Below are 26991 nucleotides of genomic sequence, written 5' to 3' on the forward strand. Positions count from 1 at the left end.
CTGGTGCCCAATTAATCCCTTCCTCTGCATGACGCTTTTTCCACACTCGGGGCATTCATAAGGTTTCTCCTCCGCGTGGGTCCTTTGGTCTTTGATCAGCGTATCTCACGGAGAAAAGTTTTTCCCGCACTCAGGGCATTTGTGAGGCTTCTCTCCTGTGTCGATGTTCTGATGGTCAATCAACCTACAAGGGTGATTTTTGTTTATTAACAGGAGGCAATCCAGAAGCATTCGCTGCTACTTGAGAAAACATTCAGCAAATGTAAACACCTTGGGACATTTAAAAATAAATAAATCACGTGGTCACTGAGTTTCTGAGTCATTTCCAGGAAGGGGAAACTCCCAGTAGCTGAAATCTGAGAAAACGAAACTTAACTCGGAGCCATGGCTGCTGCAGGGGGTCACATCCAGCGTCTCCGTGATGAAGCCACTTGCTCCATTTGCCTGGATTACTTCAAGGATCCAGTGACCATCCCAGAGTGTGGGCACAACTTCTGCCGATCCTGCTTGGTCCTGTTCTGGGGGGAATCGGAGGCAGAGGCTTCCTGCCCCCAGTGCAGAGAAAGAGTCCAGAGAAGGAACCTCATCCGCAATCGGCAGCTGGCTAACATGGTGGAAATAGCGAAGAATCTCAGCCTTCAAGAGGGAAAGGAGGAAGGAGGGAAAGGAGGAGTCTGTGAGGATCACCAGGAGCCCCTGAAGCTCTTCTGCAAAGTCCACGAAGCCCCCATCTGCGTGGTGTGTGACAGATCGAAGGAACATGAAAATCACAAGGTGCTTCCTCTGAAAGAGGCTTCCGAGGAATACAAGGTAGGAGATCCCTGGATCTGGAGGGGGAGAAATAAATAGCTGTGGATTCTTCTTGGGAGGTTTGCTTTTTAATTCTGAAGTCGAAAGTAGACATGGCATTGATTGGTGGTTGTTTATCGCCTTGGAAGCAGCCCAGGGGAAGCCTGAGGGATCCTGGGGTGGCTGGAGGGGGGAGCTGAAGTCTTTCTCTCTGCCAGGGGGACAAGGGGATCTTGAAATACTCACAGCAGCTTCAAAGATTTGAACTGGGACCTTGGCAGGGAGAGAAAGGGTTAACTTCGTCCACATCCCCCAGCAAGGCTGCTTTGTACATATTTAGAACAGTACAAATGTAAATGGCACATAGACAACTAAGTACATGTCTCCTTTGGTTACCAGGATGCCTGCTCAATGCCCTGCAAAACAGAGAGCAGCAAGGGATCAGGGGGGGGGGCGGGGGGCGGGGGAGGGGACTGTTAGCCAGGAATTGACCAGATGGTGCAGGATCCCACCCCCCAAGTATCTGTTGGAAGCAGATTTGGGAGTGGGGAGTGGAAGCACCTACTGGTGGCTTATTCTGGGGGTGCCGTGGAACCTCAGCAATGAGATTGGGGGGGCTGAGTATCTCCTCCCACCCCAAATTTTGAGACGCTCTAGTCTATCCATGTCTTTCTCGCCTCTTGGGCTGACCTCACTATCTCTTTGAGGCTAGACTGATACATCCCAGGTTGGATCCGGCCTTAGCTTCCTCCTCCTCTTCCCACTTCTCCCTGAGACCTCAAGGTGAGAAGTCAGGCTGGGACTCCCAAGGAAAGGAAAGGAGGCTGAGAGACCACTCCACAAGGGAGGGTGTTTGAGAAAAGGTGAGGGGCTGCCAGCTCTGCAGGCAAGGGGGGACCTAACTGGGATCCTGAGCCCCACAGGGTAGTTGATCCATGGAGCCGTGGACCCAAAAAGGCTGAAAACCTCTTGAAATATACTCAGAGTCGCAAAGTGATTTCATGCTCTTTATTCAGCTCATAGTGGTGAGGAGGAATGAATGAAAGTCCCCTCACAGTATCTGCTTTATATACATTATTTACACAATGGGCTGCACATGATTGGCTAATTCCGGAATTCTACTGTAAGCCAATCAGGTTGTGGATTCACTTCTATCTGGAGCAGGATTGGGTGGTTCCTGCCAACCAATCATACTGCTGCATTGTTCTAGGACCAATCAGACTGCTGCATTCTGAATCCTATTGTTCTAGGACTAATCAGACTGCTGCAATTTGGATCCTATTGTTCTAGGACCAATCAGCCTGCTTCAGTTTGGATCCTATTCAACTCAGTACATAACACCCCTCCCCTCTAAGTTCCAGTCCTGCCCGGGAGGTCGCATTCATAGTCCTCAAGGTATGCCGGCGGCCTACGTGTGCGTTGCGGCCTGGGGTGTTCCCTGGTCCGGGCTCCAGGTTCTGGCTCGTGTTCCAAGGATGCTGGCTGTGATGGGGTTGTTTGATCTGGTGCAACCGGCTCGCTCAGTCGTGGTTCTGGTTCCAGTGTCCTTTCGGCCTCACGGGTCCTCTCTGTATTTACTGATTCTGCTTCTCCTGCTGGCCCCTCCTGCTCTATGGGCCTCACTGCCCCGCTGTTCCCTTGGGACTCCTCTGACCTGCTCTCCTCCTGGGTTTCTCCCGGGAATCGTCGCCGTATCTGGTCGCAGTGGCGGCGCCAGCATTGCCCCCCATCCGTTAGCACCTCGTACGACACTGGGCCAGTGACCCTGGTGACTGTGGCGGGTACCCATGCTGGGCCTGCCCCAAAATTCTTTGCGTACACTGGGTCCTGGGCCTCGAAGGTCCGGGGGTTCCTGCCTTCCCTCACCACTACCTCATCCTGAGCTCTATCGGGGTGAAGGCGGTCCAATCTGATTGCAAGGCGCCGACCCATTAGTAGTTCAGCGGGGCTCCGGCCAGTCGTTGAGCTGGGGGTGCTGTGCTGTGCTAGAAGGAATGTGGCAAGGCGGTACTCCCAGTCCCCTTGCGTCATGCGGCGAAGGGTGTCCTTGGTGGTCCGCACCATGCGTTCTGCTTGGCCATTGGTGGCAGGGTGGAATGGCACCAAACGGATGTGGTGGGTGGCGTTCTGCGCTGTGAAGGTTTGGAATTCTCCTGACGTAAATGCAGTCCCGTTGTCTGAGACGAGAGTGTCAGGGAGCCCGTGGGTTGCAAACAGCCTGCGTAGTACCCGGATGGCTGCGGACGTGGAAGTGGACGGTACCAGTGCGACTTCCAGCCATTTGGTGTAGGAGTCCACCACTATGAAGAATGTTTTCCCCTGAAAGGGGCCAGCAAAGTCCACATGCAGGCGTGACCATGGTGCTCGGGCGGACTCCCAGGACTGGACTGGGGCCCTTGGGGGATCTGGGCGGGATTCTTGGCAGGCCTGGCAGTGTTTGACCCAGGCCTCTATCTCTCCATCAATCCCCGGCCACCACACATAACTCCTGGCCAGGGCCTTCATTCTTACTACCCCTGGATGTGTCTCGTGTAGGGCTGTGAGGACCCTTTTGCGGAGGGGCTGGGGAACAACGACTCTGCTTCCCCATAACAGGCACCCCTTGTGGGCCGACAGTTCATGTTTGCGGGTTGTGTAGCCAGCGAATTCTGGCCCAGGGCTGCTGCTGGGCCATCCCCTCCACACCCAGTCCAGGACCCGGGAGATGACCCTATCTTTCTTGGAATGGTGTGCAACTTCTTGTGCCTGAATGGGGCGGTCGGGAAGCAGCTCCAGGCTCATAACCTCTTGTGCAGGTGCTGGGTCAGGGCCTGTTTCCGGCAGTGGTAGCCTGCTGAGGGCGTCCGCATGGCCCATCGCCTTCCCAGGTCGGTGAATCAGTGCATACTGGTAGCTGGCAAGGAAAATTGACCACCTGAGGACGCGAGGAGACAGCACTTGGGGGGTCTGCTTTTCGGGGGCAAACAAGCCAAGCAACGGCTTGTGGTCAGTCACCACGGTGAAGGGCCGCCCGTACAAGAAATCATGGAATTTTTTTACTCCCTTCACGATTGCCAGACCCTCCTTGTCAATTTGCGAGTAGTTCCGTTCGGTTGCGTTGAGTGTCTGGGAAAAGTACGCCACCGGTACCTCTCTTCCATCCGGGAGTTGGTGCCCCAGGACAGCGCCAATGCCATAGGGTGAGGCGTCACATGCTAGCACCACCGGCAGCCTCTCGTCGAAGTGTGCCAAGACAGAGTTTGAGACAAGCAAGTCCTTGACTGCCTGGAATGCGGCCTCCTGGCGCTGGCCCCACACCCAAGGGGCCCGCTTGTCCAGGAGTCTGTGTAGGGGCTCCGCTACCGCCGCCTTGTGGGGAAGGAAGGAATGGTAAAAGTTCAATAGTCCCAAGAAGGCCTGAAGTTCAGTCTTGCTCTTGGGCGCTGGGGCATCACAAATGGCCCGTACCTTGTCCCCAGTCGGGTGGGCCCCTTCTGCGTCCACCATAAATCCCAGAAAGTCCACCTGAGGCACTCCTAGTAGACATTTTTCCCGCTTCACCTTGAGACCCGCCGTCTGGAAACGGTGCAGAGGCGGTCCTCAAACTCCTCTGGTGTGGGCCCGGCAATCAACACATCATCGAAGAAGGGGGTGACGCCAGGAATCCCTTTAAGGAGCGAGTCCATTAGATTCTGGAATATGCCTGGTGCCACACTGACACCGAATTGCAACCGCTTTACCCTGAACGCTCCTCTGTGCGTCACAATCGTCTGTGCCTCTGCTGTGGCCTCATCTACTGGCAGCTGTTGATATGCTTGGGCCAAGTCCAGCTTGCCAAAAATTTTCGACCCAGCCAGGGTGGCAAGGACATGGCTGACCACTGGCACTGGGTATGCGTGGGCCGTGAGGGCCTTGTTTATGGTACATTTGTAGTCTGCACAGATGCGGACCGAACCATTAGGCTTGACGGGTGTGACGATTGGAGTTTCCCAGGGGGCATTAGGCACCGGCTCCAGCACTCCTTGCTCCATGAGTCGGTCCAATTCCTCATCTATACGGGGTTTCAAGGCGAACGGGACCCGGCGGGCCTTGAGCCTGACCGGTCGTACTGCGGGGTCAAGTTGTAGCGCAATGGGGGGGCCCGTATACTGTCCCAATTTCCCATCGAAAACCCCTGGAAATTCCTTGCATATGGCGTCCACGTCCACTTGTAAGCTAGTGTGGTTCACCCCGGTGACAGCTAGCCCCAGTGGTCCAAACCATGCTGTCAGGGGTTTAGGAGCAGAGGCACGGGCAAGGGAGGAAACAGAGAGCGAAGGGGAGGAGGCAGAAGAAAAGATGAGTGATGACGACGACCCGAGATCTCCTAGTCTTTCCAGTGAATCAGAGGATTCACAGAAAGGAGCACCAGTGGCCAGGGCAAGGGGGGAGTCAAGGGGGGCACCCCAGGAAGATAGAGCCAGAAGGGACTCAGGGGGGAGCAGCTGGAAATCGGGACCAGCGTCACCGCCAGGAAGCAGGGAAGAGGAAGGGAGCCAGGGGGGAAGCGCTGGCAGCTCACCACAGGAGGGAGGGCATGAGTCAGGAGTGGCCACACCTCCATCGGGGAGCGAAGAAACGGTTAAGAGGAAGGTGGAAGGTTGGGCGCGCGCGCCAAGTTCAAATGCAGAGGAAGGCGGCGCAGTAAGCAGCCCCGAAAGGGAACCAGGTCCTAAAGCCCGGCGCAAGGAGGCAGGAGGGTCCGGGTCAGCGTCAGAAGAATCCCGGAAGGAGGAGGCCCCGGGGGGTAGAGGGACCCAGAGGAGGACAGTCAGGCGGAAAAGGTGGAGCAAGGCTAGGATATTAAGCTGGTGCTCACGGGGCGGAGACTCAGACGGAGCTTCGCCGATCTAGCTACTAGACGTAGAGTTTGCGCGCAGCAGCGTGAGAATGGAAACTGTAATTCAATAAAGACTTTTACTTAATGATCGCTGGCTAGCGTGATCCTCTGTGAGCTAGGATCTTCAAGCAGCTCTGACAGTAAGCTCCGTCTCACCATTGTGGGCATCTACAGCCTCGAGGAGGGGAGAGAAACAGGTGCCTACTAGCGAGCTCACGAACGGCAGACGACATGACGGCTGAGCAGCAGATAGAGGACCTCAGAAAAGCGGTGGCACAACTGAACGCCGAGGTTCTCGCATCCAGGAAGAGAGAGGAGGAGGCAGCTGCCGCCTGCAGGGATCTCCAGGTCAGGTTAGACGTGCTGACAAAGCAGACACCCCGGCAGGAGGGAATTGGGTTGGCGAGACGGACAGGCGGGCTGGTCTCTCACTTCGATGGGAACCTGCAACAGTATCCCAACTTTAGAGCCGACGTACTGTGCGCACTGCAACTGCTGCATAAAGACTTTAGAGATGAACAAGAGAGAGTGGGGTTCATCATGTCCCATCTGCATGGGGATGCGAAAGCATGGCTACGCAATTTATGGAGAGATAAGGATCCGGCGCTCCAGAATGCGGATGCCTTTATTAAAGCGATGGATGGGTGCTTTTTATCAAGTATTGACGTGGATCTTGCACGGAAGGAGGTGCATGGGCTGAGACAAGGGAGGGCCAGCGTCAGGCAGTATCATGCCCGCTTTTTCGCCTTGGTCAGTGCCCTGGAATGGGACAGAGATTCGGCTCCTGTAAGAGACCTCTTTTGGGAGGGGCTGCACAACTCGATTAAAGATGAGATCGCGAGGGGGGAAAGACCCCGGACCACCCAGGAGGTCGTTCAGAGGGCACTGGCAGTGGGGGTGAGGCTGGAAGGACGTCCGTGGAGCAAGGACGAAGGGCGTGGAGGGCGCGAACCAGCCGGGGGCCCCTCCTTCCTTCCCAGAGAAGCAGCGCGGGCGCAATCCACGCCTCCGCCAGGAGGAGGAGCCGAACCTATGGAGGTTGGAGGTGCAAGGGCTCAGTCAGCAACCAGAGCCCTAGCACCGGCAGCAGTGAAAGCGAAGCCTCCTAGAGGGAACAGGAAGTGTTACGTCTGTGAGGAACCAGGGCATATGGCAAAAGAGTGTCCCCAGAGGCCCCACAAGCTCACTGCAGCCTCAGCAATGGTGACTGCAGCAACGCAGCAAGGAGGACCACAGCAGGGAAACGACGCAGTCTGGCTGGAGGAAGAGGCACTGGGGCCCAGCCAGACGTGTTAGTGACGCAGTCCCCAGAGATTTTACAGCCCGTGAACCCCCTCCCGCCCAAACCAGTAGTGAGGCTCACAGCATCTCTCCAGCTGCCCAATGGAATCACCATAGACGTGCCAATCACCATTGACTCAGGCAGCAATGCGGACTTTATAGGGCAGGACTTTGTCGACAGGCACGCTGTGCAGTTGCTGCCGGCCACACTGCCCCTGCAGGTTGTCACGGTGGATGGCAGGGAGCTGCTCGGGGGGCAAGTGGTGAAGCAGACGCCACCAATGGTGATGCGACTTGGGAATCACAGAGAAATCATCAGCTTCAACGTCACTCAACTATCTGACACGCCCGTTGTGTTGGGCATGAGTTGGCTGGACAAGCACAGCCCAACGATGGCTTGGTACCAGAGGCAGTTGACCTTCGGCTCTTCCTTTTGTGCTGAACACTGCATCGTGCCCAGGCAGGAAGGAGAGGAAGAGGAGTCACAGCTGCTGCTCGGCACGCTGCAAGCGATTCCCCACAAGTACGCTGAATTTTTGGAAGTTTTCTGCGAGAAGGAGGCAGACAGGCTACCCCCTCACAGACCATATGACTGCAAAATTGACCTGCTGCCGGGGGCGGCGCTGCCCAAAGGGAGACTGTATTCTATGTCAGAGGACGAACTGCAAGAACTCAAGGAGTTCATTGATCATAATTTGCAGCGCGGCTTCATCCGGGAGTCCAAGGCAGTGGGGGGCAGTCCCGTATTCTTTGTTAAGAAGCGGGACACGCCCCAAAAGAGACTTGTAGTGGATTACAGGATTTTGAACAGTGTGACTAGGCCATCGGACTTCCCCATGCCCCGAATTGACGACCTCCTCGCAAAGGTACGGAAGGGCAGAGTGTTCACCAAGTTGGACCTGCGAGGGGCGTACAACCTCATTCGCATGCGGGAGGGTGATGAGTGGAAGACAGCCATGTTCACGCCACTGGGGACCTACGAATATAGAGTTATGCCTTTTGGATTGCAAAATGGCTCCCACGTTTTTCAAGCATTTATGCATCACGTGTTGGCGGGACTTCTCTACAAGACGTGCGTCTGTTTCTTAGATGACATCCTGATCTTTTCGGAGTCGCAGCAGGAGCATGACAAACACGTCAAGGAAGTGCTGAGCAGGCTAAAGCAACATAGGCTCTACGCCAAGCTGGAGAAGTGCCAATTCGACGTGACGGAGGTGGATTTTCTGGGCTACAAGCTGTCTGACAAGGGGCTCGCCATGGACAGCGCCAAGGTTCGAGCGGTGTTGGATTGGAAGAGCCCGCGCAACCGGAAGGAGGTCCAACGGTTTGTCGGCTTTGCGAACTTCTATCGCAAGTTTATCAAGGGCTTCGCGATGCAGACGGCGGCCATCACTGACACGCTTAGCTCCAAGAAAAAGAAGTTCATTTGGACAGAGCAGGCGGAGCAGTCCTTTCAGGCACTCAAGCGTCTCTTCGCGTCGGAAGAGCAGCTGCTTCATGTCAACCCCAGCAAGCCGATGAGGGTGGAGACAGACGCTTCGGACAGAGCCGTGGGGGCGGTCCTGCTGCAGAAAGACCCGCAGGGGGTGTGGCGACCGGGAGCGTTTTACTCCAGGAAGCTCAGCAAGTCCGAGCAGAACTACACCATATGGGACAGGGAGTTGCTGGCCATTCACGCAGCGTTCAAGGCGTGGAGGCACTTTCTGATCGGCGCCAAGTACACGGTGCAGGTTTGCACGGACCACAAGAATCTAGAGCACTGGCGCACGGCACAGTTCCTGAATCAGAGGCAGATACGTTGGGCTGAGTTCTTTGCGAACTTCGACTTCCGAATAGAGTATGTCCCGGGGGACACCAACATCATGGCAGACGCTCTCTCCCGTAAGCCACAGTATCTGGAGGACGCAACACCAGCGGCCGCCATGCACATCTTCGCACCGACAGTGTGGGCGTGCGCCGCGGCGACCGTGGACCTAGAGGCGGTGCGACGAGCGTTGCAGGGGGACTCCTTCGCACGGGCAAAGATGGCAGAGGTGCAAAGGGGCAAGGCAGCGGCCGACGGTTTCCAGCTAAGAGATGGATTGCTCATCCGTAAAGGGGCCATCTACGTGCCGGGAGACGAACTTCGAGCCAAGGTGCTGCAGCAGCTGCACGACGCGCCCACGGCCGGGCACTTTGGCAAGGAGAAGACGGTGGAATTAGTAGCCAGGGATTTCTGGTGGCCTGGAATGAGAGGGGAGGTCGCAGACTACGTGGCGAGGTGTGACACCTGCCAGAGGGCCAAACCGGTGCACAAACCGCCGGCCGGACTGTTGGAACCGCTGCAAACTCCGGTCGAACCTTGGGAAAGGGTGGCCCTGGACTTTGTCACGGATCTGCCCAGCTCAAGGGGCAAGACGGCAGTGCTGGTGGTGGTGGACCTGTTTTCCAAGATGGCCCATTTCATTCCGTGTGCTAAGGTGGCCACGGCGGAGCAAACCGCCAAACTGTTCATAGAACACGTGTTCAAGGTTCACGGTCTGCCACGGTCTATTCTGTCCGACCGGGGGCGGCAGTTCATCTCGAATTTCTGGCAGAAGCTGATGGGCTTCCTGAACGTCAAGATCAACCTGGCGTCGGCGAGACACCCGCAGACCAACGGGCAAGCGGAGCGGGTCAATGCCATCATGCAGCAGTACCTGAGATGTTATGCAAATCAACAGCCTGCGACGTGGGTGGATTACCTGCCGCTTGCCGAATTCGCCTACAACAACACGAAGCACGTGTCCACGGGGGTCACGCCGTTCTTCGCCAACAACGGGAGACACCCCAGAACCTTCCCGGGACTGGAAAGAATGGGGGAGGGGGAGCCGCAGACAGCAGATGCGTTCGCGTCGGAGCTGCAGGAAGTCCACGATCAGCTGAGGCGCCACCTGGAGCTGGCCAAGCACGCATACAAGGTACAAGCAGACAAGCACAGAAGGGTTGGAGAAGAGCTCCACGTGGGAGACTGGGTTTGGTTAGCAGCCCACGCAGTGCCGGCCAGGTCGTTGGCCAAGAAGAAACTAGGGCATAAGCAACTGGGGCCCTACCAAGTCGAAGAGCAGGTCAACCCGGTAGCTTTCAGACTGGCACTTCCGGAGGGTTCCAGGATGCATCCGGTATTCCACAGATCGGTGCTCACTCCCTACAAGGCACCGCACAGGTTCCAGGAACCCGGAACGGCGCCGAGTCCGGTCAGAGACAGAACAGGGCACGCGGGAGTGGCACAGAAGGAGCGCATCAACGAAGTCACGGAGATTTTGGACTCCAGATGGGGGGACGAGGGGGTAGAATACTTTCTCGCCAAGGAGGGCACCCCGGCCAGTGCGAACAGCTGGGTGCCGGGCTACGCCTTAGACGAACCTCTGCTCAAAGACGAGTTTCATGCCCTCTTCCCACATAGACCTATGCCAGCAGACTTTTTCGACGACTGGCTTTTCACGCCCACGCTTTCGGCCAGCACGTTCCGGGGGTTCGACTCGGACGAGGAACCGACACGAGACGTCCGTTCCCCGGAGGGGTCACCCTCGGGATCCGCCTCGGAACCCTCGTATTGGTGGGACGATAGGCCAGAGGAGCAGTTCCGCAGAAAGTGGCTGGAATGCTCAGGACGAGCAACGCCGCCAGGAGGAAGTGAGGGAGAGACGGACATGGACATTTTCGGGGACGACCCTGGTTTCGAGCACGGCGGCACAGAGATGGAAGCGGAGGTGACCGTCGTCGACGAGAGCAGGGAGGAAGAACCGGAAGACTTCAGATGGAGGCCCGCCACGGGAAGCGACCGATATCCGACGTTCGTCCCTTTGCAACAGCAGCCCCCAGCTCCAGCACCGGAAGGAGGGGAGGGGGGAATGGGGGGCTTCGAGGGGGGGATGGATGTCAGGGGTTTAGGAGCAGAGGCACGGGCAAGGGAGGAAACAGAGAGCGAAGGGGAGGAGGCAGAAGAAAAGATGAGTGATGACGACGACCCGAGATCTCCTAGTCTTTCCAGTGAATCAGAGGATTCACAGAAAGGAGCACCAGTGGCCAGGGCAAGGGGGGAGTCAAGGGGGGCACCCCAGGAAGATAGAGCCAGAAGGGACTCAGGGGGGAGCAGCTGGAAATCGGGACCAGCGTCACCGCCAGGAAGCAGGGAAGAGGAAGGGAGCCAGGGGGGAAGCGCTGGCAGCTCACCACAGGAGGGAGGGCATGAGTCAGGAGTGGCCACACCTCCATCGGGGAGCGAAGAAACGGTTAAGAGGAAGGTGGAAGGTTGGGCGCGCGCGCCAAGTTCAAATGCAGAGGAAGGCGGCGCAGTAAGCAGCCCCGAAAGGGAACCAGGTCCTAAAGCCCGGCGCAAGGAGGCAGGAGGGTCCGGGTCAGCGTCAGAAGAATCCCGGAAGGAGGAGGCCCCGGGGGGTAGAGGGACCCAGAGGAGGACAGTCAGGCGGAAAAGGTGGAGCAAGGCTAGGATATTAAGCTGGTGCTCACGGGGCGGAGACTCAGACGGAGCTTCGCCGATCTAGCTACTAGACGTAGAGTTTGCGCGCAGCAGCGTGAGAATGGAAACTGTAATTCAATAAAGACTTTTACTTAATGATCGCTGGCTAGCGTGATCCTCTGTGAGCTAGGATCTTCAAGCAGCTCTGACACATGCCAATCCCAGTAAACTAATGTAGGGGCCCTTGACCACAAGCAAGTCCAGTTGCCGCGTCCGCCCTCGGTATTGCACCCTGAAGGTCCCCACCCCCATTGTGGGGACCTTACATTTCTGGAAGTCCCGTAGGGTGAATGGGGCCGGCCTGAGTTTGGGACCGCCAGTAGGACACAGCTTCCTTAAGGTCTTTGCCGAGATTATGGATAGAGTTGAACCCGTGCCAAGCTCCATGCGGCATGGGGCCCCCTCTATCTGTACCTCTACATAAATTTTCTCTACGTTGGGGTGGGGCAACTGGTATACCTGGCAGTCCGTGAGCTCCGTCGAGTTGCCTTGGTGCGTTGGGCCCCGGGACCTGGGGCTCTTGGGTTGATCATCTGATGCCTGGTGATGGGTGGGTCGAGCCCGACACACCCGGGCGATGTGTCCCGATTTTCTGCACTGCCTGCACTCTGCGTTGCGGAAACGGCAGGTCCTCCTCTCGTGACTCTCCCCGCAGCTTGCGCAGTTTCCTCCTTCTCGTCGAGGCAGCTGTGGTCTGTGCGCTGCTTGAGTGCGCTGCTGTACTCGGTGCACCTCCTCCCTGTCGGATCCTGAGTCGTCGGTGAGGTCTTCGTGGTGGACCCTTGGTTGGGATGGCAGGCTCGGCCGTGCCTCTTGCATCGACCTCTCGGCAGCTTCCGTTGCCAGGGCCTCCTCCAGAGCGACCTGGAACGTTAGGTCCTTCTTAGCGTAGAGGCGTCGTTGCAGCTTCTCATCCTTCAGGCCACCGACGAGGCGGTCACGAAGCATGTTCTCCAGCTCTGAGAAGTTGCAGAACCGGGCGGCTTGGCGGAGAGAGGTCACAAACCCAGTTATGGTTTCCCCAGGGGCTTGTCGCTTTGCGTAGAAGGCATTTCGACGAGCCACCACTGAGGGCTGCGGCGAAAAGTGCCCCTTCAGCTGTTCCATTATTGTTTTGTATGGAACAGTAGCGACGTCTTCAGGCGCAAGGAGAGCCCGGGCGATTTCAAACGTCTCCTCTCCGCAGACGCTGAAGAATATCGCCCTCTTCTTGGCGTCTTCTTCGTCGGTGACCCCTTTGGCTTCTAGGAGGAAGGTGAAACGGGAGGCGTATCTCAAGATGCTGGGTTGAATGGCGAGAAGCTGCTGTTGGCTGCCATTCTGAGTTCCTTGTGTCCCGGAGCTGAAGCCTGGATACACGGTGCGAGGCAGCGGTGCGGCAGGTGGCGGTGCTGCGGTGCTGTGTGTGGCAGTCAGCTCAGCGGGATCCCACCTTCGTCGCCAGTGAAATATACTCAGAGTCGCAAAGTGATTTCATGCTCTTTATTCAGCTCATAGTGGTGAGGAGGAATGAATGAAAGTCCCCTCACAGTATCTGCTTTATATACATTATTTACACAATGGGCTGCACATGATTGGCTAATTCCGGAATTCTACTGTAAGCCAATCGGGTTGTGGATTCACTTCTATCTGGAGCAGGATTGGGTGGTTCCTGCCAACCAATCATACTGCTGCATTGTTCTAGGACCAATCAGACTGCTGCATTCTGAATCCTATTGTTCTAGGACTAATCAGACTGCTGCAATTTGGATCCTATTGTTCTAGGACCAATCAGCCTGCTTCAGTTTGGATCCTATTCAACTCAGTACATAACACCTCTGTACTTTTATTTCCACCAGTAAATTACTTTGCTATTCTAGCAAGGCCACTGGGCACAAGAAGCCATTGTGATTTTCATTTCTCTGTGTGCCTCAATCAAAGCTGAGTTTTCCCTTTTCTCTTTAGAGAGAGATCTGTCGCCACCTGGAGATTCTGAGGAAAGAGAGAGAGGAAATTCTGGCCCATCAAGCAGATCTGGACAAGGAAAGCAAAGACCTCCTTGTAAGTGTCTCTGTTGTTACTAGACAGGGAACAAGCACTTGAGACCTCCAGGTATTGGGCAGTATATAAATTCAATAAAGAAGAAGACGAAGAAGAAGAAGAATTGAGTCAGGACTGAGAAGTGATGGGGAAATCTGCCTGTTTCAGCTTCTCCTCATTTCTCATTTTTCATATCAGTCTGTTTATTAATTTATTGTTCTGAAAATGAATCAGATGTTAGGGTAGCTACCTACTTGTATAAATATTCTGATCTGTACTTTACCCTCATAAATACATTTTTTTTTGAATATTACCTGGCTGGGTCAAGGTTTAAAATATCAGCATTTTAAAGCTCTGTTTTGGTCTCCATATTTTTTCAGCAATAGCGAATTAGGTAAGTTCACCTTTGAAAGCAGCTAAATTGAGTTTATTTCCCCTTGTCATTTATTATGTGAATAGCAGTCAAGAAGAAGCCTGAGGACTTGTGAGCTGAAAGGGTGGAAGCATTTCAATCCAAATCCTGATTTACCATAAATTCTACTAAAGAATTGTCTTTCTAAATGTGGGCTCTTGTTCATTTTAAGTAAACTCAGGCCATTTTGAACCTTTAAAGAAAACAGGGGAGCTATGGGGATGAACTCTGCACTTTGTTCTCCTCTGTTTCTGTTCCTTCCTACACCTAAATGGCACCAGCCTAAACTGAGGGGTGTTTTATGTCCCTGGAGGTTCTCTGAACAGCTTAGAACTCTGGTTATGCCATGCCCCAAAACATGCAGGGAACATCCATGGCTAGGAAAAAAGAGCTCCTTCCTTTAGGCTGTATCCGTCTGCAAAATAGAAGTCAACAGAAACAGCAATGGAGAGGGCCTCCCCTCAAAATAAAGGTTTACTTCTTGGAGGATGAACGACGCCTTGTTTAGAGATCCAGAAATCACCAAGAAGGCCCAAAAAATTATAAAAGACTATTTTGAGATAAATTTGAAGACCACAGTGGAAAAAAGAACAATCTGGGACGCAAGCAAAGCCGTAATGAGAGGGTTTTTGATTCAGCAAAATGCAATAAAAAGGAGAACCCAAAATGAGAAAAAAGAGAAGATTTTGGAGAAAATAAGAGAAGGAGAGAAAAAACTTAGAGTTAAACCAAAATCACAAGAGATTTTGAGAGAAATTAAGTCATATGAAGTACAATATATGAAAATGATAAACCAGGACATTGAATGGAAAGTTAAACAGATGAGACAAAAGACCTTCGAATCAGCTAATAAATGTGGAAAGCTGCTAGCATGGCAGCTGAAGAAGAGACAAAAACTAAACACAGTTACTAATCTTGAAGTGAATGGAAAGAATATTCAGAATCCACAGGAGATTAGAAGCTGCTTCCAGAGATATTTTAAACAACTCTATACACAAGGGCCGCAGATTGAGTCGAAAATTGATCAATTTCTGAAAACTAATGGATTACAAAAAATTTCTCAAGAAAACAAAGTATTATTGAATTACAAAATAACTGTACAAGAGGTGGAAGGCGCAATTCAGAATATGCAACTGGGCAAATTTCCAGGGCCTGATGGATAAACCTCCAAGTATTACAGAACTTTGAAAGACTATTTAATCCAACCATTAAAGGAGGTTTGCAATGAAATTATGGAGGGGGGAAAGGCGCCGGAGACGTGGAAAGAAGCTTATATCACACTTATACCGAAAACTGAGTCTGAAAAGACACAACTTAAGAACTATCGCCCCGTATCCCTACTTAATGTGGATTACAAAATCTTTGCAGATATCTTGGCTAGAAGATTGAAAAAAGTCTTGGCAGAGGTGATACATAAAGACCAGGCCGGCTTTCTCCCTGGAAGACATCTATCGGACAATATGAGGAATATAATTAACATTTTAGAAAAGCTGCAGGTGAACATTAACATAAAAGCAGTTTTGATTTTCGTAGATGCGGAGAAAGCCTTTGACAACATTTCCTGGAGTTTTATGAAGAAAAATCTTCAGGGGATGGGGGTTGGACAAAATTTTGAAAATGGTATAGGTGCGATATATTCTGAACAAAAAGCTAAATTGATAGTAAACAATATGGTCACAGAAGAGTTTAAAATAGAGAAAGGGACACGACAAGGTTGCCCAATTTCCCCATTGCTCTTCATTTCGGTCCTGGAGGTTTTGCTAAATATGATTAGAAGGGACCATTTGATTCAAGGTATCCAGGTCGGAGTTAAACAATACAAACTTAAAGCTTTTGCAGATGATCTTGTTATGACATTACAGGAGCTGATATCCAGCACTAAGAGGGCCCTAGAAGTAATCCAGGATTTTGGTCAAGTGGCAGGCTTTAAATTGAACAAATTGAAAACTAAGGTTTTGGAGAAAAATTTGACGCTGATAGAGAAAGAGAGGTTTCAGAAAGAGACAGACTTAACATTAGTAAAGAAGTATCTGAAGAAGTGTGCATGCACACGAAAGCTCATACCAAGAACTAACTTAGTTGGTCTTTAAGGTGCTACTGGAAGGATTTTTTTTATTTTGACTATTAGTAAAGAAGGTAAAATACCTGGGGGTGAATATGACATCCAAGAATGTGAACCTATTTAAAGACAATTATGAGAAATGCTGGTCAGAGGTGAAAAAAGATCTAGAAATTTGGACGAATCTGAAGCTTTCCTTGCTGGGTCGAATTGCTGTCATTAAGATGAATGTATTGCCGAGAATGTTATTCTTATTTCAATCATTGCAAATTATTGATAAGATGGATTGTTTCAAGAAGTGGCAAAGAGATATATCTAGATTTGTATGGCAGGGCTAAAAGCCCTGAATAAAATTTAAGATCCTTACTGATGTTAAAGACAGAGGGGGGGGGGGGTTGCCCTGCCAGACTTAAAACTTTATTATGAGTCAGCAGCTTTTTGCTGGCTGAAGGAATGGCTACTTCTTGAGAATACAGATGTTTTGGATCTTGAAGGGTATGATAACATATTTGGGTGGCATGCATATTTATGGTATGGCAAGGTAAAAGCACATAAGGCATTTAAAAACCATATTGTCAGGAAAGCATTGTTTAATGTCTGGACAAGGCACAAAGATTTTCTGGAGAGTAAAACCCCAAGGTGGCTATCACCTATGGAAGCAAAAGCTTTGAAAAAACTCAACATGGAGGCTAAATGGCCAAAATATTGGGAAATTTTAGAACAGGAAGATGACAAACTGAAATTGCAGAGTTATGACAAACTAAAAGAGAAGGTGTGAGACTGGTTACATTACTTTCAAATAAGAGAGGTTTATAACTTGGATAAAAAAAAATGGTTTCCAGGTGGAAAAATCAAAGTTAGAAACAGAATTATTAGAACCCAATGCTAAGATACTTTCAAGAATGTACAATCTGCTGCTGAAATGGAATACTGAGGAAGAAACGGTAAAATCTGCAAAGATAAAATGGGCACAAGATGTAGGATATAATATTATGTTTGCTGACTGGGAGAAGTTGTGGACCACCGGGATTAAATTCACGGCATGTAATGCCCTAAGAGAGAATATTATGAAAATGATGTACAGGTGGTACATGACTCCAGTCAAGCTTGCAAAAATATACCATTTGCCCGATAACAAATGTTGGAAATGTAAGGAGACTGAAGGAACATTCTTTCACCTTTGGTGGACTTGCCCGAGGGTTAAGGCCTTCTGGGAAATGATTTATAATGAGTTAAAAAAGGTATTTAAGTATACCTTTCCTAAGAAACCAGAGGCCTTTCTCCTGGGCATAGTTGGCCAATCGGTGTTAAAAAAGGACAGAACTTTCTTTATGTATGCTACAGCAGCAGCAAGAATTCTCATTGCAAAGCATTGGAAGACACAAGACCTACCCACCTTGGAAGAATGGCAGATGCAATTAATAGACTATATGGAGATGGCGGAAATGACTGGCAGAATCCGAGACTGGGGAGAAGAGTTGGTGGAAGAAGATTGGAGGAAATTTAAAACTTATTTGTAGAAATATTGTAAAATTTTTGAATGCTGATGACATTGAAATGAATGGCAGGGGTTCTAGCAACAAGGTAAAATGTAAGATTGGATTAATAATAGATAAACTAATAGGACATGAATTTGCTGAACCAATTTTTAAAAGGGATACAAAAATGGGAGACGTGAGGAAGTCAGGAAAATAAGTTACCTAAAGATGAGAAATTAAGAAAGAGGGAATTTGTGTTTTCTTTTATATGTGTTTTTTCTTTTTCTTTTTTGTGTTCAATGTCTGTAGTTTTGTATTTTGTAACTTTGTATCTTTTTCGTTCTTGTATTTTTCTAAACTTCTCTATTGTTAAAACCTAATAAAATATTACAATATATATATATATATATATATATATATATATATATATATATATATATATAGGTTTACTTCTTTAGCCACTGAAGGTTTCATGTCTATAGAAATATCAGAAGTGTCCTCCCTGTGGAATTCTCATAATTTTCTTTCTACTGTTTTGAGGCTAAGGACCAAACACGCTCAGACCTCCTTTTTTCTTGCAGAAATTAACAGAAACGGAGAGGCTGAAGATTGTGGAGAAGTTCAGAGAACTGCGCCAGTTCCTGGAAGAACAAGAAAAAGGTCTGCTGAATCACATGGAAGAGGTGGAGAAGGAGATTGCAGGGAGAAGGGATGAGCAGCTGGCCAGACTCTCCAGGAAACTCTCCTCTCTTGAGAAGATCATCCAGGAGATGGAGGAGAAGCGTCAGCAGCCAGCAAGTGAACTCCTGCAGGTAAGATGGTGGCAGGAACAGCCCAAGGCTCCAGGAAAAGGCTGCCTCCAATCCTTCATGTGTCTCTTTCATGTATACAAGAAGTGCAGGGGTTCAGATGATGGAGCCTCTAGTCAGGTATGTAATGGACAGGAAGACCCAAGAGACCTGGGATGCTTAACTCACCTGAATGCAGACTAGAGATTCTTCTGTGTTCTTGATGGAACAGGAGGTGGTTTTCTGCTCTTTGCTGATGATTGGTCTCCAAATTCCTTCTTCTTGGCAATGCTGCCTTCCTGCCCTGGGCTGGGCTTCAGAGAGGATTCAGGCCTCCTTCTGACATGAGGCAGTCTCTTGACCAAGCTTCTTTTCCACTTCCCTCCACAACTTCTTGGTTGATCCCCATCCCCATAGATCCAGATCAGCCCAAAATGGTGCTCAGTCACAGTGACGAAAGAACAAGACAGAGGGACTCATCCAGACTGCTGCTTGTCCCTCCAGGAAAACCTGCTCTTTACTGCTGAATTAGAGCAAACATCAGCCAGGTTTTCTCCGGATTGACGTTTCCTTCAATGTTGAACTAAGGAGCCGGTTTTCCCTGAGGGAAAGCGGAAGGGCAAAGGCAAAACCACTTGGACCCGTGTTTTCTGGGCAAGGGAAAAGCAGAAGTGTGGAGGAGCCCAAAGAAACACGGAGCTGTTTTATTACCCCTTGGGAGGCATTTTATGCTGCAGGTGCTTTTTAAATTTCCAGTTGGAAAGTAGAATTTGAAATTTGGGGACTTCTGCGGAAGACAATTTGGGACAGTTCCCTGGTAGGATTAACGTGTAGGCTTACTTACGGCTGAATTGCACAATGCAAACGGGATTAAAGTTAATAAATTATAATCTAAGACAAGAGATGTGGTGGAATCTTCTCCTGAACCCATAAATGTGAAATTTTCCTGAAATGCTGGTGAATTTTCATAAGGATTCTTAAAAAATAATTGTAAACAGATGTGGAAATGTGGAGAACTTGATACTGGAAAAATTCACAATTTCAGATTGGAAAAATAAAAGCTGTGAGAAACCAAAACTGGCTGATTCAGCCATTCCTACCCACAACCTTGCCATGTGCCAGGCAGACTGACATCCAAGGGCCAGGGTCTGAGGGGGTCTTCCTAGTGTGGTCTGTGGTGTGCAGTGAATTCCCTTCTCTTTTCCTCTCTAGGATGTGAGAAGCACCTTGCAGAGGTAAGTGGATCTGGCTCATTTCCATTAGCATCACTCCATGATTCCAGGATACAAGAACCTCAGACATGGCCCTCCAGGGGCTGCAGGGGGGAGACTGGAGGACTCACTCCCTGAGGCACCTCACAGGTAAAAGCAGGGCCCCCTCTTCTGAACTTGTAGCCCCCCAATTCTCCCTCCAAGGATCAAGGTCAACTCCCTCCCTCCCCACATCACTTCACACAGGGATGGGGGGCTCTTTTCTTTCTCTTCCACCTTCTGTTCATTGACTTTGGTAATTTCAAACATGTAGAAGAGAAAGTGCCAAAGATCCCTGGGAACAGCTTAGGACGTACCAATATATTTCCACATCCCACTGGAAGCCCCCCAACTCTGGTAACTCAGCCCCTTTGAGGCACTGAGGGAGGGAAGGTCTGTTGGTCTAGAATGGGTTGCTTATTTTTCTTGGGTTTCCAATGTGAGAGGCTGAAGCTGGTCTTGAGTGGGGGGTGAAAGTCAGGTTGTTTGATGCCTCTGGAGGGAGAGTCCATGGGGCATGGGGTTGCGCACTTCCTGTGTGAGAGAGGGGGTGCAGGGAGGGTGGAGGTTGCTCTCCTTGACCGCTTGGCAGCTTTTGACATCACTAACTAGCCAGTGTGGTATAGTGGTTAAGAGCGGTGGACTCGTAATCTGGGGAACCGGGTTCGCGTCTCCGCTCCTCCACATGCAGCTGCTGGGTGACCTTGGGCCAGTCACACTTCTCTGAAGTCTCTCAGCCCCACTCACCTCACAGAGTGTTTGTTGTGGGGGAGGAAGGGAAAGGAGAATGTTAGCTGCTTTGAGACTCCTTAGGGTAGTAATAAAGCGGGATATCAAATCCAAACAACAACAACAACAACAACAACTCTTCTTCTTCTTCTTCTTCTTCTTCTTCTTCTTCTTCTTCTTCTTCTTCTTCTTCTTCTTCTTCTTCTTCCATCCTCTGGAGAGGCTCAGGTAGGGAGGGGTTGCAGGCACTCCATTTCAGGGGTTTGGCCCAGAAAGTTGTTGTGGGGCAGCAGAGTTTGAAGCCATGGGAGCCCTCCGGTGATGTCCCATAGGGTTGCCTCTTGTCCCTTGTGCTGTTTATCATCCTTACGAAGCCGTTGGCCAGGGCTTGGAGGTGAGTGTCAACAGATCATGTTGAATTACCTGTTGGGAAATAAACTTCAACTATGTTCATGTTATTGAGATCTCCTGCAATAATTAGGGAGACGGTGCCACAATGGGGCCATTCATTGTTTTTCTTTTCACCAGGTATGAGGAAAGAGAGAGTCCAGAGAACCCACTGCCTTTCCCTCCAGAGCTGAGGAACAGGATCTTGGAATCCTGTGATCTAAATCACCTTGTGGAGGATACAATGAAACAATGGAAAGGTAATGAAAAATGGCTGCTAGGATTTCACACATGGAATTCTATTATTTCTTCAGAACTGAACATGCCAGGCTCTTACTGCATGGAATTTAATAACCCCAGGATACCTTCCTTCTTGGTGCTCCAGCCTTCATTTCCTGTCTCACAGAATGGCCCATGTATATTGTGATGCTGGATCCTGTAAAGAAAGCCTGAACCAGAGTGTATCTGTTTTCTATTATACGGAACCTCCTTTTCCTTTTGGTTACCAGTCTACACAATCTGGGGTTGTCCTGCTCTGAATGGAGTCAATTCAAGGATGCCACATTATGAAGTGTTACTTTTGTATGGAGATTTATCTCAGGTGGAAGAGTGTTGCCCTAACACTTTATATCTTTTTGCTTCCTCAGATGCTGTGTTATACAAAAAACAGACTCGGAAAGGTAAATTTCCAGGGGAGGAACAATTTGACAGGAGAGATGGAGACTGATATTTCATGGTGTTAAACCGTCTGTTCTGCAGACTTTGGGACCCCCATCAATGGCGTCACTCTGGGAAACAGTCCTCTAGTGGTGTTTGGGTTCTTGGTCTGTCCCATGAATGAACTGGGAGGGAGGTTGAAGGCTTGGATTGGGGGCAGAGCTTGTCCTTGCAAACAACCTGCACACCAGTCTGAGTTCCATTCCTGCCTATAGACTAGTATCCTGGTTTCACCCTCGATTTCTTTCCTAAAATCTGTATGCTGCTTGTTTGTAGGGAAAATGCTCAGAGCCTTACAATATCTTACAAAAGCCCTTAAGGAGGATCCTGCAGGGTCAGTCCAATGTCCATCTTGTCGCGTTCTCATGTATAAGGAATCTCCCTTCCATTTTGTTTTCCCTCCACACAATCTGGAGAAATTCTTTTGAGGCTTCTCAAGATTTGCTTGGATTTCTCCCTTGTGAAGTGTGTTAAAAAGGGCACCCGCAAGCACCCAGTCCCTCCTCCACCTCCTGCCCAGTCTGGTCTCCAAGCAGCAGAGCAAGGCCTGAGCTGCCTCCTCCTCAGTTTCAACCTCATCAGCCATCCCCATCTCCTGAGACTTCTTATGAGATCAGCCCCATTCCATGAGAGACGACTTCCCATTGCACGAGACCCTTGGAAGTACAGTGCAAAGCTCTGCTGATTCATCCTCTGCAATTTGGTTTGTCAGCATGCTTGGAAATTCCGGTTTCAACAGCTTTTCCCCACCAGTTTACTTGGTGCAGATGTTAACCTTCCTCCAGCCCTCCAGTTCAGATCCCCATTTCATTTGTGGATTTTGAATGGTTGTATTCTGCCATTTTATAGCATGGTTTACCATTTCTGATTTCCCCATGGAATCATGGAATAGTAGAGTTTGAAAGGATCCCAAGGGTCATCTAGTCCATGGGTAGGGAAACTAAGGCCTGGGGACTGGATCCGGCCCAATCTACTTCTGATTCCCACCTGCGGACTGTCCGGGAATCAGCTTGTTTTTACATGAGTAGAATGTGTCCTTTTATTTAAAATGCATCTCTGGGTCATTTGTGGGGCATAGGATTTTGTTCATTTTTCCCCAAAATACAGTGGTACCTTGGGGTACAAACGCTTCAGGTTACAGATGCTTCAGGTTACAGACTCCGCTAACCCAGAAATATTACCTCGGGTTAAGAACTTTGCTTCAGGATGAGAACAGAAATTGTGCTTCGGTGGCGCGGCAGCAGCGGGAGGCCCCATTAGCTAAAGTGGTGCTTCAGGTTAAGAACAGTTTCAGGTTAAGAACGGACCTCCAGAACGAATTAAGTACTTTACCCGAGGTACCACTGTATAGTCCGCCCCCCCCCAAGGTCTGAGGGACAGTGGACCGGCCCCCTGCTGAAAAAGTTTGCTGACCCCTGATCTAGTCCAACCCCTTGCAATGCAGGAATCACAGCTAAACACGTTAGTTGTTTTAATTCCTTAGGCCTACAATTGTTGTCTTTCAATTACTTGTTTTATGATGTCATCTTTTGCTTGAAATAAGGAAACAACAGATGCTATGTTATGGTGATGTTTTGTAAAAAGATTTTCTTTCAACTATTGCAGTGTAGACCATTAAGCCTTTCTTTTTCTTCCTCAGATGTTCAGTCACTCAGAAGTCTCCAGAGAGGTAAATTTCACATGGAGACGCCAGTTCACGGGGGGGGGGGGGAACGGGGACGGGACTAGTGTTTCATGGGGCTCAAGAGTCTCTTCTGTATGTTGAGAACCATCCACAGCTAGACTCTAGCCCTGTTGTTTGTACAGTGGTGCCCCGCAAGACGAATGCCTCGCAAGACGAAAAACCAGCTAGACAAAAGGGTTTTCCGTTTTTCGATGCGCTTCGCAAGACGAATTTCCCTATGGGCTTGCTTTGCAAGGAGTCTTGCGATTTTTTCCGCGCCCCCCCCTTTTTCTAAGCCGCTAATAGCCTTTTAGCCGCTTAGCCGCTAATAGGGTTGCTTCGCAAGACAAAAAAAAACCCGCTAGACGAAGAGACTCACGGAACGGATTATTTTCGTCTTGCGAGGCACCACTGTACCACAAAGGCAGAGAGGGTGGACTTGAAGGTGTCCACAGAGGGGAGAGAAACTACCCAGAAGGATCAGGCGGAGGAGGGAAGAGCTTTCCTCCTGGCTAGAGAGAGTTGGATCGCTTTTCCATGTGACCTTTTTCAGGCCTGGTTGCCATGTGTCCTCTTTTTCCTGTCACATCCTCTATTTTCCTGATTAAAATTTTTGCCCGGGCGGATTATTAAAATTTGGCATAATGTCCCAAGTTTTTTCTTTGGTTTTTTGGTTTACATGAACGCACAAAATTTTTCTAGTGTATTAGACTCAGATCTAAGACACCTTGCTTAGCTAGTCTGCAGCAGAGAATCACAAGAGAGCCGCATCTTAAGCTAGCAAAATCTGTTTGCTTATGGCTGAACTAAACGGACGCTGCTGAGCTACAAGATCTTGGGGAAGGAGTCCAGGAGGACAAGAGTTAACATCCCCCTGTCCTTAAGGAGACTCCATATGTACATATTAAACAGTTTAATGAATTGTTCTGTGCATACTTATATTCACAAAGATGTGAACATGTGCCCAAATACTTTCATGTGGCAAGCAAGGGAACAATATATTATTATTATTATTATTATTATTATTATTATTATTATTATTATTCTATGATGTCATAGATGATCAGGCGGAGGAGGGAAGAGTTTTATTCCTGCCTAGAGAGAGTTGGGTTGCTTTCCCATCATGTGACCTTTTTCAGGCCTGGCTGCCATGTGTCCTCTTTTTCCCAGCCATGTCTTCTATTTTCATGATTAAAATTTCTTATAATTTGTATCGGGGCAGATTTTTAAAATTTGGCAAAATGTCCCCAAGGTTTTTTGTTCGGTTTTTTGGTTTACAAGAACTCATGAAAATTTTAATATTGCATTAGAGCAGGCACAGGCAACCTCAACCCTCCAGATGTTTCAGCACTACAATTCCCATAATCCCTGACCACTGGTCCTGTTAGCTGGGGATCATGGGAGTTGTAGTCCCAAAACAGCTGGAGGGCCGAGGTTGCCTATGCCTGCATTAGAGTCAGATCTAAGGCTAATCTGCAGCAGAGAATCACAACAGAGCAGCATCTTAAGCTAGCGACATACTGTAAAAATCCCTTCTCTTGTGGCTGAACCAAAAGGACGCTGGCTCAGCTACAAGATCTTGAAGGAGGAGTCCGGGAGGGCAAGAGTTAAGACCCCCTGCCCTTAAGGAGAGTCCACATGCAGATGTTCAACAGGTTAATAAATAGTTCTGTGCACACTTACGTTCAGAAAGATGTGAACATGTGCCCAAATATTTCATGTGGCAAGTGAGGGAGCTATATGTATTATTCTTATTCTTTTGTTGTTGAAAGTTAAGAGCACTGCTACTAGCAATATATCACACCTACTACAGCCTACATATAGCAGGGGTATTTCTAAGGAGAGTCGTCATAGCGATCCATGGTTAAAAGTCAAAGTTGGCCAATGTGTCCTGTTTCTTGCTCTTCAAAATAGGGCAGCCCTACACTTGCCTATCATGACTGTCTCAGCCCCAAACTGGTAACCTTTTGAGTTATTCCCCCCTTCCCCCAGGGAACTAGTCTTATGGTATATATATGAAATCCCAAAGAGAAGCATGGAATAAGCAGTCCTTTGTAAAATTGCCCTGCCACCTGCCTCCTCTTCCCTGGCAGCAAGGCCTAAACTTCCTAGATGGCTGGGAGGAAGGAGAGACCAAGTGGGTGAGAGAGATGGAGAACAGGAATAAACAGGCTCCCCACTTAACACGATTTTCACTTTTGTGCACGAGGGCCCAGAACATAACTCCCGCAAAAGTGAGGGGAAGCCTCTATGTGGTTTTGTGTTGTATTTTTATGCTGTGGGCCACCCTCAGACCTATATATGATGGGCAGTATGCAAATGTTGATATTATTATTATTATTATTATTATTATTATTATTATTATTATTATTACTATTATCAGAACAGGGGGTCCTCCTCCCCTAGCCCAACCCAGAGGTCCCCAAAGGCCAGTTCCCACAGAGATTGTCAGAGGAAAGCAGCTTCTCTCCTCTCCTGCCTCCTCCAGTTCTCCTCTCTTTCCTCTTAGATAACACAGAAGAGCTGAGTAAAAGGTTTCCTGGGTGGTTTTTCCTCTTAGAAAATGCCTGGGTTGAGAAGAGGGCAGGCACAATGGACATTGAATATAAGAAAGTGAAGGAAACTGAGTTAAAAACCAACCAGAAGCTATTTATTCTGATGAAAGTCTGAAAGGAGGAGTCTCAGTCTTGCATATTGTTGTGACGTGGGGTTTGTGATTTCAGCTCTCTTGACATAATATGCTGGAGACAGTTCTCTAGTAACACTTCTTTATTAAAGCAAACAAGACTCAAGCCTGAGGAGGGGAAAGCTACATTTATAGGGACAGGGGACTAGCTAGAAAGGATACATTTTGGAGGGAACAATATCAGGCAATCACAGTCCTGCCTTTTGGAGGAAACCAATAAGACAGAGGATCCAAATACAGCAGCTTAAATGAACCAATAGTAGCTGTACCCTTTGAAACCAAAAGGCAGTTACTTTACCCTAATGCAAATACAGACAATAATAATACAGATACAAAATCCTTTGACTTAATACACAACACCTATGATGCAGAAGAAATCCCCTTGATCTGAAAGGGAATCTGGGTTTTCGGGTGTTTCTTGGATAAGGATGTCCATCTCTCTCTCTCCGCTGACTCTGCCTAATCTTCTCTCTCCCTCATCTTCTCCCAACAGCAAATGTCACTCTGGATCCAGACACAGCCCATCCCCAACTCATCCTGTCCAAGGATCGGAAAGGCCTGAGAAAGGGAGACAAACCTCAAGCCCTGCCTGACAATCCTGAGAGATTCAGCTACTATTTTTGTGTGTTGGGACGTGAGGGATTCACAGCAGGCAGACATTTCTGGGAAGTCACTGTGGAAAGTGGGGGATCGTGGGCTTTGGGGGTTGCCAGGAAGTCTGTGGAGAGAAAGGGCAGCTTCTCCTTTAGCCCTGAGAGAGGGATCTGGGCTGTGAGAAACTCGGGAGGGAAGTCCTGGGCCTACTCATCCCCTGATTCCTCTCCTCTGTCCCTGAGGGAGAAGCTCAGGAGGATCCGGGTGACTCTGGACTATGAAGGGGGACGTGTGTCTTTCTCTGACGCTGACTCAGGAGCCGAACTCTACACGTTCTCAGGAGCCTCGTTCTCTGGAGAGACCCTCCTCCCTTTCTTTTATCTGTGGGGAAATGAAACACACCTCAAGATCTCCTGAGGAGACAAAATCTGCCTCTCAGGCCCAGCAGGAGTTTCTCTCCAGACCAGAGTGACTCATATAAAAAACCATTTACCCACCAGGAGATCCTTGGGCAGTTTTTCAAGGGCTTCTTTGAGAAGATTCATTTTCCTTCCTTTCCCCATAATTCCCTCTGCAGCTCACTTCTTCTTAAAGAGACAGTCACACTTTGGACAGTCCCAATAAATCATCTTTTCCTCACTTTCAGTCTTGTTTTCCTGTTGAGATGTCTGATTTGGCAGAGCAGAAGACTCTTAATCCCAGAGTTGTGGGTTGAGCCCCACGTTCGGCAAAGGTTTCCTGCACTGCAGGGGGTGGGACTAGATGACCCTCAGGGACACT

The 26991-nt window shown here is 49.7% G+C and overlaps 1 protein-coding gene across 1 annotated transcript; it reads left to right on the forward strand.

Moving 5' to 3' along the window:
• Positions 1-369: 369 nt before the first annotated feature.
• Positions 370-26804, forward strand: LOC308581223 (zinc finger protein RFP-like). Its single transcript, XM_081183754.1, has 8 exons — positions 370-810; positions 13374-13469; positions 17979-18209; positions 19398-19420; positions 20693-20811; positions 21199-21231; positions 22908-22937; positions 26111-26804. Exons 1-8 carry the CDS (start codon positions 385-387, stop codon positions 26626-26628), a joined length of 1476 nt encoding a protein of 491 aa, XP_081039880.1. The 5' UTR covers positions 370-384; the 3' UTR covers positions 26629-26804.
• Positions 26805-26991: the final 187 nt, after the last annotated feature.

The sequence above is a fragment of the Podarcis bocagei genome, assembly GCF_964188305.1.
Source record: "Podarcis bocagei genome assembly, chromosome: 2".
Classification (NCBI taxonomy): Eukaryota; Metazoa; Chordata; class Lepidosauria; order Squamata; family Lacertidae; genus Podarcis; species Podarcis bocagei.

Excerpts from the sequence above, each read along its gene's own strand:
- LOC308581223 (XM_081183754.1), top strand. The coding sequence starts at position 385 with ATGGCTGCTGCAGGGGGTCACATCCAGCGTCTCCGTGATGAAGCCACT. Across the intron at positions 19,421-20,692 it reads GTGAGAAGCACCTTGCAGAG|GTATGAGGAAAGAGAGAGTC; the intron begins GTAAGTGGATCT and ends TCTTTTCACCAG. Across the intron at positions 22,938-26,110 it reads ACTCAGAAGTCTCCAGAGAG|CAAATGTCACTCTGGATCCA; the intron begins GTAAATTTCACA and ends TTCTCCCAACAG.